A 15532-nucleotide genomic window follows, 5' to 3' on the forward strand; every position below is an offset into this window, starting at 1 on the left:
TCAAGCTGTTAGCTGCTTAGCTGTTGAAGAGAATAGGTTACAATATTCTGAATATTTAGAATACATACATAGGTCCTATTATGTATTTTTGCTGTGAGTGTGGAATCACATTGCTAAATAATATAACACATTTTAGACACACATTCTTAGGGTCAAAATTAAATTGCGGGTTGTTTTAAACAAATTGAAAAAGAACGACTCCTTTATCCAGACAATTATACTTAAACCATAGGGCCATCAGAGGAGAAATCCAACATAATTCTGTACGTTATCATCATCATTTTATTTCTCCAATTTAGATGTATTCTCCTGGCCTCCACTTTATAGGTCAGTGCTTTGTTGAAACCATAAATTCGTCTTCTCTGTACCTCAAGATTTGTTTCCTGTGAATTTCTCAAAATGCTTTCCACTTATTCTTTATACTTATTGTTGTCCTTAATTCAATGATTTACATGGTTCGAGCATGTCAGCATGTTGGTCATCCTTTTGAATTGTGTTACATTGGGAATGTTTCAGCCATGTGAAGATGTGGCATGCAAGTCTGAAAGGTGTACCATACTTCAGGTAAGGTGTCCCATTTTTGGTTGTTGTAAAATAGATCACACAAAATGTATTCACAGTTCATCCTGAGACCAGTTACCATGTGATACTTGTATAATTCATAGTTGCAAAAGACAGAATAAAACCCTTTGGTTTAATGAGGCAATGTTTGTAAATGTAAAAGTGACTACAATTCTACATTTTGCAATATTTTTGGAGAATAATTTAATATCTAATGCATGAGGGCAATGATTACTTTTTAACATGTGAATATTCCAAGGTGAGAAAACAATCTTGTTTTAAAACTATTGACTTTTTTTTAAACCATCAGGCATTTGATGACTTTATTTTTGCATTCTTTGCTGTGGAAATGGTCACAAAGATGGTGGCTCTTGGGATATTTGGGCAGAAGTGTTACCTGGGAGATACATGGAATCGTTTGGATTTCTTCATTGTAATGGCAGGGTTAGTAATAATTTTCTAAAAAATTCAATACACTGCATGTCCATGGAAACTTGATGGGAAGGGGGCCTCAAACAGACCTACCTGCATAGGGCCTTTAAAAGTTCCACAGATTTTAAATGTAAGCGAATAAAGCCTTTTCAAAGCCCTTTTTGTAATTTTATCTTCAGCTGGCATTTAGACTTTCATTAGCATATGTGCCAGTTGTCCTTTTCTGACCCAAGTTCTATTTATTGGAACCAGAGGGTATGCCAATATGAATCCTCTGAGTTGATATGTTCAGAGGAAGAGAAGGAACTGCAGCGGGTTGCTAGGCAGGTCAGGCTTCCCAAGAATTTCTGAATGCTCTCCTGCCGGGACCCTCATTATAACATTCCATAACATTCTGGCCTTCCACTGAATCCTCCTACCACTTCAGCTTTGGCAAAACGTGTCATCCTTAGACCCATTGCACCTGAAGTTGAGAATAATTATGCAAATTAGGTTAAAAATTGAGTACTATTGGTACTTGAGATTCAACACAGATGGGTGGTAAAGCAATGCAAACCAAATTGGAACTGATTTATACCTGAAGATGAAAGTTGACCCTATCTTTGATAAATCATCATGCTATTTTGTACAAATCTATAAGGGCACCTCTCAGAGAGTTCAGCATTCTATTTGCGTTAACAGGTTGAGCGTCGAATAGGTTAAAATGACCAAATCTCAACTTCTCTCTTAGCCATTTCAAGGCTACTCATGGAGTCTTAGGTTGCCCAATTTTTTTCTTCCTCTGTGAATGTTTTGCACTTCAATCCTGTGAATGCCACAAGTTTGCATTGAGCTCCTGAATCCAAGGCATTAATATAACTTATAAAAAGTGGGTATTCCAACACCAATCGCTGAGGAATTCCATTCACCACTTGCCCACCATTCCAAAATAATTCCTATAGTAGTACCTGTACTCTTTCGTCGATTTCTTATCCATTCCCGGGTTTTACTTTGAATCCCACTACTTTAACTTTAATCCACTTGTGGGAAAATCGGGTCAAAAGTTGAGGTAGGCCACTTGGAATATAACTTCTTCAAAAAAGGCAAGGAGGTTGGCAAGACTGGATCTTCCCTTGGTGATGGTACAGGTTCTCTTATAATTCTCTGCTACCAACGTAATATAATTTAAGGGTAATTCCTCTTGCAAAGGTCTCACCTCACTTAGCATAAAGGGACCTCACATCCCATGTAAAACAAAAGCTTTAACCTTGCAGTTATGTCCCCCACCCCCTGCAGAGACCTTGTACTCTTTACGACTCACAATTCTGGATCACTAGTTGCCACTGCACTCTGTTGCTCACCATATCCATGCCAAGCATTAGCTTTGCAATTTATCAACTTATCAATATTTCACACAAAAATTAAGTGCTTCTCACTGTGATTGCTACATATTAACAACTTCCAATCAGATCACTGGAAGATACAACTGGAAGCTGCTAGAACTAACTAAGTGAGTTAGAAGGAGAACCAAAGGCTGATAGAATCATTTTTGTCTCCCACTGCTGGTTACAGACAAACTTGAGGCAGAAAAGTGTTAAGACAAGCTGAGGATTTTTGAGAATTGCAGTCGCAGGCCACTTTTGTTTAATGTTTGTCCCCAAAGCAGTTATATAGAATGAGCTGCTTAAATTAAGCTTTTAAAACCTTAATTTTCCTCAGAAGAACATTCTGGGCTATGTATGTATTATATGGAGATTTGCTTTCTTTACGACTTATTACAGACACCTTTTTGAAATTAAGAGAATGTTCTCTGGCATGAATGCAATAACCGACTTTATTAAGCATTCCTGTTACTGCATTGGTGGAATTGCCAGAGTTTGGAAATATAGGGCCCAAGTTTCCACACGATAAAAAACGGGCGCTCCTCCGAGCTGGGCGCCCGTTTTTCACGCCTAAAACGGCGCCGGAAAAAAAACTCGCGATTCTGGAGAGCCTTGCAGCTCCTTGTCTGTTTGGCGCGGTGCCCAGGGGGGCGGAGCCTACACTCGCGCCGATTTTGTAAGTGGGAGGGGGCGGGTACTATTTAAATTAGTTTTTTTCCTGCCGGCAACGCTGTGTGTTGGAGCGTTCGCGCACGCGCAGTGTGAAGGAAACATTGGCACTCGGCCATTTTTGTAGTTCTTTGCAGCTGTTTAATTTTTGCTAAAAGCACATTGCACATCAGCACTGAGGCTTCCTGCAGCCTTCTCACTGTCTCCTTCCCCCCCACCCTCCGCGGGAACGTCTTCCTTCCCCCCCCCCCCCGCTGCGTTCGGGCGGGCGGGCCCGCAATCCCTCCCTCCCGCCGTCTGGAACGTCTTCCTCCCCCCCCCCGCTGCGTTCGGGCCCGCACTCACTCCCTCCCTCCCTCCCACCGTCGGGAACGTCTTCCTCCCTCCCCCCCCCCCCGCTGCGTTCGGGCGGGCGGGCCCACACTCCCTCCCTCCCGCCGTCGGAAACGTCTTCCTCCCTCCTCCCCCCCCCCCCCCGCTGCGTTCGGGCCCGCACTCACTCCCTCCCGCCGTCGGAAACGTCTTCCTCCCTCCTCCCCCCCCCCCCCCGCTGCGTTCGGGCAGGCCCGCACTCCCTCCCTCCCGCCGTCGGGAACGTCTTCCTCCCTCCTCCCCCCCCCCCCCCCGCTGCGTTCGGGCAGGCCCGCACTCCCTCCCTCCCGCCGTCGGGAACGAAGGAACGAACTTGTGAGGCTGGCTGAAGCACTTTCACACAGGTAGGAAGATGGTTTATTTAATCTTTTCTTTGCTTATAAATGTTTATTCAGGTTGGATTTATTTGTATAATATTTGTATAAGTATAAATAAGGATTTATTGTAGAATTTAATGACTTCCCTTCCTCCCCCCCCACCTCATTCTGGACGCCTAATTTGTAACCTGCGCCTGATTTTTTAATGTGTAGAACAGGTTTTTTCAGTTCTACAAAAATCTTCACTTGCTCCATTCTAAGTTAGTTTGGAGTACGTTTTCACTGGAAACTTTGAAATCAGGCGTCAGTGGCCGGACACGCCCCCTTTTGAAGAAAAAATTCTGTTCCAAAGTAGAACTGTTCTACCTGACTAGAACTGCAGAAAAAAAAATGTGGAGAATTGCGATTTCTAAGATAGTCCGTTCTCCACCAGTTGCTCCTAAAAATCCGGCGCAAATCATGTGGAAACTTGGGCCCTAAATGTTACCGTGGCATAAATAATAACCCATACCACTTGTATTCGAGCGATCAACATTCATGCTTGTGAATGAGGATTTACATTAATAATCAGAAAAAGTATAAAGGCCACTCCCCAGACTGGCGGCAGTTAGGCAGATGCCTCTTCGAGCACAATGTTCAGTTCTTATTCCTGGAAACCACAATTTGTGCACCACTTTTTTTTAACGGCATAATGACTTTTATTTCTGGTAGAAGGTTCAAAAAGGCAAGATAGGCTATAAATTATTGTTGGCAATAATAGTGGACAAGCAATTAACATTTTTGTTTGACATTCCTCTGTCTGCCATTTTAGTGGGAGGACATGAACCCATTTATTTTGAGTCATTGAACTATTTTTATTGTCATACTTAAACCCTTCTAGGAGAAACTGTTTTTTGGTTTGATAGGTAACATTACAGTGGGCTTCAAAATGCCAGAAAATGCAAAATATAAAAGTGGAAAAAAATCTCTCATCTTTGCAATTCACATCCCCTTCTGTAATTTCTAAATTCAGCATTGCTACAAACCACACTTTTGTGTACATTAGGATTTCCTCCTATAAAAAAATGCCCAAATTTTGGTTATACCAGCTTAAGTTATCACCTGTCCATGCCACAGTCTATTTCAGTGTAAACCTTCATCTTTGCATGTCACAAGGCCGATATTCAGCACTCTTTTTGAACTGCAAACTTTTTTGAGGCTGTGTTAGCTTTTTTGAAGCTTATACTTGGTATCTATGTTAATATGTATGTCTCCAAGCCACTCCGTTAGATAGTATTATCAATAAACCACACTCAAGTTGGTCTCGCATTCTAAATTAACTAACTGGATTTATCTACAGAAATTAAACAAAGGGGACACATACAGAATAATAGAACATTTTATACAAGGACAGCAGTAACAGGCTTGGATCTTATAAATCAACACTACTCCAGACAACAATGAATGTAATGAAAGTCTCTTTATCAACAGTCTGTAAAATGCTCCAGTGCTCTCTTTTCAGTTCTGTTTTGCTCAGGATCATGGTGGTTCCCATGCTTACATGGTTCAATTTTTTGCTCTCTCTTTTGTTTCAACTGTCACAGACTAAAACCTCCCGTTTACCTTTTGACATGCCTGTATTTCACATCTGCTAAGAACCCAACCTGATTTTTATTGCATTGAAAAGTGAATTTGTTTTCAATTTAAAAGAAAATCAGTTTACTCTTGTTTGTTTACATCAATTGATGTAATTACAAAAAGTATTTGAAATTTTACTATGCCATAATTATTACTCTGCTAAGGCAGAATTATTCTTCTCCTTCTTAGGCAGTCCCTTGGAGTCGAGGATGACTTGCTTCCACACTAATATGAGTTCTCAAGTGACTGATGAGTCCAATGCGGGGCCAACAGTCTCTGTCACAGGTGGGGCAGACGGTGGTTGAAGAGACGTGTGGGTGGGGTGCTTGGGTTGTCGTGCGCTCCTTCTACTGTTTGCGCTTCCGCTTGCTTCCGGCGAAGAGACTCAAGGTATTCGACGCCTTCCCAGATGCTTCTCCTCCACTTTGTCGGCAGGGATGTTACACTTTTCAAGGAGGCTTGTTAAGGCAGAATAAATGTAATCTAAAGCACAATAAATGTGCTTTGACTATGGTATTTGATTTTGGCAGGCAAGGTACCGTCAGCGAGCTTAAAACCAGAAAACTACCCCGATAAATGGATAAACACCTGTCTTGAGCAGTTTAATGGGCAAGCATAACTCCAGAGGAACATTTTCAAAGAAAAACGTGATTATTTTCCCACAATGGTTTTGAATAACTTAACATACATCATGGTTTTAATGATAAACTATATATATGTATTTTGGATTCTAGGATGCTGGAATATTCACTGGATGGACACAATGCGAGTCTCTCAGCAATCCGAACTGTACGTGTTCTCAGGCCATTAAGAGCCATTAACAGAGTTCCGAGTAAGTTTATGATTTCCCCTTATTTACAAAATTGATGTAAATTATTTCTGTCTGCATTCTGTTTTGATTTTAGTACTGCTTATGGTAAGTGATTCTCCCTTGATTCTTACAAAGTTTTGTTCATGTATGGCTTGGAACATACAGCTAAGTTTCAAGACTGGAATATCGAATAAAGGGAACATTTTGGGCCTTTGATCCTTGTGCAAATGCTGGAGTCCACCCACCACTGACCTCCAGTTCTGACCCCACCAGGGTTTACAGGGTTGAGGGAGGTCACCCTAGCAAGGCTTTACCAAAACTGTTGTGGAAGGTCAAGATCTGCTGTATCCAGGTTCTGGACTCATTTGTGAACCATCTGCCAGAATCCTGCCAGAATTATGGGGGCCAAGTTTCGGCCTGAGTTTTTTTGGAGCAACTGGTTTAGAATGGAGTATCTTAGAAATTTGAATTTTCGGCATATAGTTTGCTCCAGTTCTAGTCAGTTAGAACAGTTTCACTTTGGAACAGAATTTTTTTTTCAAAAGGGGGCGTGTCCGGGCACTTACGCCTGTTTTCAAAGTTTAGGCAGTGAAAACTTACTCCAAACTAACTTAGAATGGAGTAAATGAAGATTTTTGTACATACGAAAAAACCTTGTCTACACTTTAGAAAATCAGGCATAGGTTACAAATTAGGCGTAGGGAATGGGGGGAGGGGGGAACACTTCAGTTTTACAAATAAAGAGCCATCATCAATAATAAATGATAAATACATCAATAAATCAACCAATAAATCAATCAAAAAAAATTAATTTAAAAAAAATTAAAAATCAATAAATAAAACATTTTCTACTTACCGACTGCAGCACCGGGAATCTTCCAACAGCATGCTGGGACGCCCCCCCCCCCCCAGTGTGCCTCTGTCAGTGTCTCTATCTCTATGTCTGTCTGTGTGTGTCTCTCACTCTCTGTCTGTCAGTGTCTGTGTTTCTGACAGCGAGGGGAGGGGGATGGGAGGGGAAGGGGGGTGGGAGGGGGAGGAGGGAAGGGGGGGAGAGGAGGGGGAGAAGGGGGGGGGAGGGGGGGAAAGGGGGGAGGAGGAGGGGGAGAAGGTGGGGTGGGGAGGAGGGGGGGTCGGGGGGAGGAGGAGGGGGAGAAGGGGGGGTGGGGAGGAGGGGGGAGAAGGGGGAGGGGAGAGGGGGGGTGGGGGGAGAAGGGGGGGTGGTAGGGGGAGAGGGGGGTGGGGGGAGAAGGGGGGGTGGGAGGGGGAGAGGAGGGGGTGGGGGGAGAAGGGAGGGTGGGAGGGGGAGAGGAGGGGGTGGGGGGAGAAGTGGGGGTGGGAGGGGGAGAGGAGGGGGTGGGGGGAGAAGGGGGGGTGGGAGGGGGAGAGAAGGGGGTGGGGCGAGGAGGGGGGGAGAAGGGGGGAGGGGGAGAGGGGGCGAAGGGAGAGAGGATGGAGGGAGGGAGGGAAGGAGAGAGTCACGGAGGTCAGGGGGTGGAAGAGTCGCGGAGGTTGGAGGTGGGGGGGAGAGCGGAGGTCGGGGGGGGGGGTCGTGTCGCCGGTGGTGGGGGGGGGGGAGAGCGGGGTCGGGTCCGGTCGGGTGGGAGGAGCCTTATCCACGCAGCCCCAGTGAGGCCATTCGGCCAGGGCTAGGGGCTGCGTGCTTCGGGCCCCTCCCACAGTTTTGGGCACCTGGAGCTACTGCACATGCGCGCCCACTGTAGCGCGCATGTGCAGAGGTCCCGGCACTGTTTTCAGCGCAGGGACCTGGCTCCGCCCCCCACAGCTCATGCTGCACCACGCCCAGCTCCAGAGGATCTGCAGGGAGCCGGAGAATAGGTGAGTTTTTTTTAGGCGCACTTTATGGCGCAAAAACGGGTGTCCAGGTCCGCCTGAAACTTGGGCCCATGGTGAGGTGCGCTGGAAGGGTTTGTGGCCCTCATATCTTTTTTTATAGAAGTTCCAGTACCGTTTAATTTTGTTTACTTAACCCAAATAGCACTGATTTAAAAAATAAATTGCTTATTAATACCTAATTATTTACAGAGTAACAGAGGTAGGTTTCACAAATGTTACTGTATTTCATTACCTTTTACTGTTTGTTGGTCAGTCAGTTGTACCTAGGATTGCAGGTTACAGTTGGACTGGAATCATGATCCTAGTTGTCCCCACATCATTGCTGACAGCGCTAAAGACAGATAGAATAAACTTTGCATAATTATTTTGTAGTTCTTTCTGATTTTTTTCTCTCCAATGTTGTCTTCCCATGCTATGTGCTGTTCCCAGTTGAAAAATTGGACAGGCAGTCCGTAACCAGAATTCTGGCTGTGCCAAGCGTTCTTTGTTCTTTGTCCTCCTAATTGTAAGGTGATTTAAGACATCTTGCATGCGAAGAATGCTATAGAAATGCAAGTGGGTCCAGGAGCCACTTAAAAACTGAAAGCGGTGATATTGTTAATGATAAGGATATGGCAGACATGTTGAATTACTTTGCGTCAGTATTTACAGTAGAGGAAGAGGATAGCATACCAGAAATCCCAAGGTAACTAATATTGAGTCAGGGACAGGGACTCAATAACATTTATGTAAGTAAAATAACAGTAATGAAGAAAATAACGGTACTAAAGAGTGACAAATCCCCAGGACAAGATGGCTTCCATCCCAGGGTTTTAAAGGAAGTAGATGAGCACATTGCAGATGCCTTAACTATAATCTTCCAAAGTGTTCTCGCTTCAGGAACCGTTCCTTCACATTGGAAAATTGCACATGTCACTCCATTATTTAAGAATGGCAAGAGAGGAAAACCAGGGAATTATAGACCAATTAGCCTAACATCTGTTGTTGGGAAATTGCTAGAGTCTATAATTAAGGATAAGGTGACTGAACACCTCAGAAAATTTACAATTGATCAGGGGGAATCACCATGGATTTGTGAAAGGTAAGTAATGCCTGACAAACCTGATTGAATTTTTTGAGGAGGTGACTAAAGTAGTGGACAGGGAAATGTCGATGATATTTATATGAACTTCCAGAAGGCATTTGATAAAGTCCCACATAAGAGACTGTTAACTAAGGTAGAAGCCCACAGAATTGAGGACAAATTATTGACCTGGTTAGCAAATTGATTGAGCAGCAGGAGACAGGCAGTGGGGATAATGGATAGGTACTCAAATTGGCAGGATGTGACAAGTGGTGTCCCGCAGGGATCTGTGTTGGGGCCTCAAGTATTCACAGTATTTATTAACAGCTTAGATACTGGAATAGATAGTCATATATCCAAATTTGCCGATGACACAAAGATAGGTGGCATTGTAGGCTGTGTTGATGAAAGCATAAAATTACAAAGGAATATCGACAGATTAAGTGAATGGGCAGAACTGTGGCGAATGGATTTCAATGTAAGCAAATGTGAGGTCATCCACTTATCTAAAAAGGATAGAACAGGGTACTTTCTAAATGGTGAAAAAACCCAGTAAAAGTCCAAAAAGACTTGAGAGTCCAGGTACATGGATCATTAAATTGTCATGAACAGGTACAGAAAATAATCAAAATGGCTTATGGAATGCTGGCCTTTATATCTAGAGGACTAGAATACAAGGGGGTAGAAATTATGTTGATACTATAGAAAACTCTGGTTAGACCACAAGTGGAGTACTTTGCACAGTTCTGGGCACCATACCGTAGGAAGGATTTATTGGCTTTGGAGGGAGTGCAGCGTACATTTACCAGAATAATACCCGGACTTCAAGGGTTAAGTTAGGAGGAGAGATTACGCAAATTAGGAATATACTCCCTAGAATTTAGAAAGTTAAGGGGTAATCTGATTGATGTTTTCAAGATATTAAGGGGACCAGGTAGGGTAGATAGAGAAACTATTTCTGCTGGATTCTAGGACTAGGGGATATAGTCTAAAAATTAGTGGCGGACCTTTCAGGAGTGAAATTAGGAAACATTTCTACACACAAAGGGTGGTAGAAGTTTGGAACTCTCTTCAGCAAATGGCAATTGCTGCGAGATCAATTGTTAATTTTAAATTGGAGATTGATAGCTTTTTGTTAACTAAAAAGTTATTAAAGGATATAGACCAAAGGCGGGTATATGGAATTGGTCGCTGATCAGCCATGATCTCATTGAATGGCGAAACAGGCTCGAGCGGCTCAATGATCTACTCCTGTTCCAATTTTCCTTAAAACTACTCTGATATCAAAGCAACTCTATTTGTGTCTCAACTGGAGTATTGTGTCCAATTCTGGGTGCTGCACTTTAGGAAGGATGTGAAGGCATTCGGGAGGATGCAGAAAAGATTTATGAAAATGTTTCCAGGAATAAGGGACTTCAGTTACTTGGATAGGCTAGAGAAACTGGGGTTGTTCTACTTGGAGCAGCGAAGGTTGAAGGCAGATTTGATAGAGGTGTTCAAAATCATGAGAGGTCTAGACAGAGTAGATAGAGAGAAACTGTTCCCATTGATGGAAGGGTTGAGAACCAAGAGGACACAGATTTAAGGTGATTGGCAAAAGAACCAAAAGTGACCTGGGGGGAAACTTTTTTACACAGCGAGTGGTTAGGTTCTGGAATGTACTGCCTGAAAGGGTGGTGGAGGCAGACTAAATCATGGCTTTCAAAAGGGAATTAGATAAGTACCTGAAGGAAAAATATTTGCAGGGATATGGGGAAAGACGGGGGAGGGGCGGTGGGAGGAGTGGGACTAGCTGAAGTGCTCCTGTAGAGACCCGGCATGGCTTGACTGGACAAATGGCCTCCTTTTGTGCTGTAATCATTCTATGATACTATGATTTGGAAGCAATTTCAGTATTTGAACCACAATAATTACCAAATGAATACGTCAGAAAAAAATTAACTGTTTAATTGGCATAAATGGGAATAGCAATGGGCAAATGTGCACTGCTAATATTTTAATGGTGATGGATTTGTGAAGGTACAGGCCATTGTTGTGTGCCTCTTCCTCATTGTGAGGAAGGTCTGGCATCCACTCTTCAGCTTCTCGTAACACTCACTGTGTGGGAAAAACCTCTGCCCTATCACTGAATTGTGTTGCACATTGGGTGCACTGCAATATACCTCCATTCAGGTATTATTGCTGCATTGTAAAAACTATTGTAGCAGTGTTTCAATGCAACACTGCATAAATTTTCATTACTGTAACTTTATAAGAAACAGATGCCAAGAATCATTTTGTTTTCTTTGAAGTTGGAGTTATTTTGGGAAGCAATTCAGAATGAAATAAAAATGGGACACAGTCATAATAATGTTTATGCTGCTATCTGTTCTGCTAGTTTCTTCTAAATGCAGTTACTATCGATAGAGAAAATGGTACATGATTTCCTTTGTTCCTGGATATGCTGATAATTATGTTATCCCTTTGAACATTTATTATGACAACTAAAATGGCTTCTGCAGTTGCAGTAACATGTACAATGAAGTAGCAGTGTGCACAGGTAAATTACATTTAAATAACCATTTAACGATGCAATGGAGGACAAAAGAATAAACTAAACACGGGGGCGTGGGGGGGAGGTAGAAATTCATTTTGGGCGCGAATGCAAATCAGGTGCTATCATATCAGCTGTTCGTTACACGCCCTGCGCGATATTCAGTTTCATTGACTTCAATAGAACTGAATATCGGGCAGGGCGGCAGATGCGATAGCACCCGTTTACTGCTACCGCCTAAGACTAATTTCTACCCCTAGGGCAATGTATGCCATCACTAACTGCAAGTTTTTGTAATATATGTAAAATCATAAAAGCAAAGTAATGGCTCAGTGACTACATGTCTCTGCAAATGTGCACTGAGTTTCAAAGAAAACAGGGGTGCCCAATTGTATCCCACCAGTACAACTAACCAGCCTGAAGAATAGGGAATAAGCCAAGGTGAGACTTTAGCAAATGTACCTCATGAATGCTGACATGTTAAGTATAACAAGAAAATGTTAATAATCTAGCAGTGAATTTTTCAGTAGGATGATTCCAGATTCAACTAATTATGTAGTATTGAGAACCAAAATAACTGATATAGTTCATCAATTGATCAACTAAATAGTTAAACTTAGGCATCAGAATTTAAAGTAAAAAATGAAACTAGAATTTGGCCTTTTGGTTAAAAGTTTCTGTTCTTCTATTAATCTTTGATATTAGATGTAATTTTAACCACTCCAGAGTGGTTAGAAATCTAACTCAAGGATTCTACAAATCTCCTTCATTATCTTTGCACTATCAACTTTTCTGGTTTAGACACAGCTGTTGATGAAATCAAACCTGAGCCATTTGATGCAAACTAAAGTAATCAATTTTAGGGATATGGGGCTAGATAGAACCTCAACTTTTTTTGCATGCTTAACACCTACTTAACGCCCATTTTACCGCTGAAATTATGTATAACACCCAGATATCGCCCATTTAGCCACAAAATGGAAACTGACGCCCATTTTTCGGAAACTTATCGCCGAGTGTTACTTTCCCCATGTGCTTAACGCCAGGAAAAAAATAATACCGCCCACCCACTTTTTTTGTGCGGTATCATCAGAATGGGCGAAATCACCGCCCATAATATCACCCAGCGTTAATTTCTGCACTGATTTAACGCCGAGATTCAATAATACCGTCCAGCCACTTTTTTTGTCGTAAAGAGCATATTTACCGAAACTAGCGGCCATGAGATCTCCCAGCGTAACTTTCACCACCTCGCACACATATCGCCCACAATATCGCTCGCCCAAAAAATAGTCCAGAAAAAGTGGAACTAACCAGAACTACAGTGTTATGAACGCCATGTTCTACATCACATGTCGCATCCTTTAAAAGGCTGCTGTGCTTCAACATCAGGGAGTTTGGATGTACTTTAGAGGTCATTGGAGTTGATGTGAACATCTCTACGAACATTTTGACCATACTGTGACCGATAGGAATTTAATAGGTGTCTTCGTCAGGACATTCATTGTTTGTGACCAATCGGTAGAAAACGAAGAGCTACTGCAATGGGGCCTGTCCTTTATCACCCTCTCTTGATGACCAATTACATGCAGCAGACTCGAGATTGCTAAAGGTACGCTCCACAGCATTTATGTGCCCAATGTAAGACATGCCAGACTGATGACGAGGACCAGACGTTACAACCCCCGCAAGCGCAGAGAGAAGCAGTCTTACCTCGACTTGCCCAACACCACCTGCCTTCGGAGACTGTGCTTCCACAAAGAGGTTATCACTGAGGTATGCCAGCTGATAAGGGGAGATCTGCAGCCTGCCAGCACCATCAGTACTGCACTGTCTGTCGAGGTCAAAGTCACCGTGGCACTGTCGTTCTACGCCTCGGGTTCTTTTCAGGCCACAGCTGGTGACATTTGCGGACTTTCTCAGCATGCCATACATTGCTGCATTAAACAGGTTACTGAAGCCCTGTATGCACGCAGGAGGGACTTGATCAGCTTCCCTATGACCAACGAGGCACAGAGTGAGAGGGCTCTAGGTTTCTCCAGAATTGCAAACTTCCCCAAGGTGCAGGGAGCAATAGACTGTATGCATATCGCGATGCGGGCACCTTTTCAGGATGCAGAGGTTTTCAGGAACCATAAGGGATTCCACTCCCTGAATGTCCAACTCGTTGTCGACCACCAGCAAATTATACTGGCAGTGAATGCTCAATTTCCGGGCAGCATCCATGATGCTCACATCCTGCGTGAGAGCACTGTATCTGACTTGTTTAACAATCAGCCACAAGGTCAATGCTGGATGCTTGGTGACAAAGGATATGGCCTCGCCACCTGGCTGATGACCACCCTGCGTGACACCCACACCGAGGCCGAGAGGCGATACAACGAGAGCCACAGAGCCACTCGCAATATCGTGCAGAAAACTATTGGAGTGCTGAAGCAGCGCTTTAGATGCCTGGACCACTCAGGAGGCGACCTCGAATACCACCCTGAGCAGGTAGCTCAATTCATGGTGGTGTGCTCCATGCTGCACAACTTGGCTATCAGGAGGGGACAAGAATTGCCTGATAAGTCTGACAGTCCACCTCACCAGAGAGAGGAAGAGGACGAGGAGACGGACGTTGACATCAGCCCAGACAATGAGGCTGACGCTGAGCCATGCCTCCGCCCCCCTGTACACCGCATGAAAGGGCCCGTGGTAGCATGATAGCTGCAAGAGCCTTGCGTCAGAAGCTCATCAATGATCACTTTGCCTGAAAGAATGTTGGTGTTATTTACAAAGCTGACACACTGCTGGGTGCGCAGGAGATCCATCAATGGGCATCACCTTGGTGACAGTTAAAGTTTAAGTTGATTGAAGTTAAGTGTCACTATACCCTTTGATAAGGAATCACCAGCGTGTAACGGTGCAACTATCTGAGCCAATGCGCAACAAGATTTTGTTAAATAAAAAACATTTAAACCAAACATTTGTCTGAAATCATCAGTATTTCTGTAAAAACCAACCCTCCCCCCCCCCTCACTTCTCCTCCTACCTCACTTCTCCTCCCACCTCTATCCCTTCCCCTTCCCCTCCTGACTCCAAGCCACCTGGCCAAGGAGCTCCTCAAGCGATGCTTCATTGGGGGAGGGGGGAATGATGGCCGAAACGCTGTTTGGATGGATACGGGAGAGGACGGTCCCAAGATGGGAACATGCTCCGAGCCAGAAGCAAGATGTTGCTGCTGGCTCTCATGTGGTTGGCAATGGGGGTGCGGCACCTTGGGGTGCAGTGCTGCGCTCCTGGACCACTGGGAGCCCTCTGCCATCAGTGTTCCTGGCTACCAGCTCCAGGGCCTCCACCATCCCTTCCATGTTATATCTTATTTATTGGACAAAAACTCGGTGCCAACTATGTTCTTGGTGCTTAGTAGGCTTTTTGCTGCTGGTGAATCTCCCTCGTGCCTCCCACGACAGCCAAACAAGCACACACCACACCCAGACACGCCTTCCGTCCCTCTCAGCTCCCTCTCTTTCTGTCTCCTCTTCTGCGCATGTCATGATGACCCTTGACCCCCTGAATTGCGGGAATCGAGCGTTGCCATGCCTTTGCTAAGGACGGCAACACTTTACAGCAGAAGGTCAGAAAGATTTAACGATACCGCCCATTTCATATTGCTCGCGGTAACGCCCATTTTAAAAAGTGGAAACTAGGTGCTTTGAGAATGGGCGAGAAGCCAGCGATCTGAAAACCCTTTTTTACCACCCGCGCCGGAAATAACGCCCATTTTTGAGCGATAAGCACAAAAGTGAAAAATCTAGCCCATTAATCCCATTTCCTGGAAATTTTTCAGGAATCAATCTTTTAATGTAAGGAAGTAAAACTTTCTCAAATTTAAGGGGGTTTGTTTGATTTCATCACCAGCAGTGCCTGTTGCTAGTATTGTTTAACTTTATGTAAAAT

At 43.9% G+C, this 15532-nt stretch overlaps 1 protein-coding gene across 1 annotated transcript in view; it reads left to right on the top strand.

The window, feature by feature from the left end:
- The first annotated feature begins 456 nt into the window (after positions 1-456).
- The window catches only part of cacna1ha (calcium channel, voltage-dependent, T type, alpha 1H subunit a), a 341912-nt gene continuing 326836 nt past the window's right edge, over positions 457-15532 (top strand). The window contains exons 1-3 of the mRNA XM_070901103.1: positions 457-564; positions 872-1005; positions 6064-6161. Of these exons, the coding sequence (XP_070757204.1) occupies positions 472-564; positions 872-1005; positions 6064-6161 (325 nt within the window). The 5' untranslated portion in view covers positions 457-471. The remainder of the gene's footprint in view (positions 565-871; positions 1006-6063; positions 6162-15532) is intronic.

The sequence above is a fragment of the Pristiophorus japonicus genome, chromosome 15, assembly GCF_044704955.1.
Source record: "Pristiophorus japonicus isolate sPriJap1 chromosome 15, sPriJap1.hap1, whole genome shotgun sequence".
Lineage (NCBI taxonomy): Eukaryota > Metazoa > Chordata > Chondrichthyes > Pristiophoridae > Pristiophorus > Pristiophorus japonicus.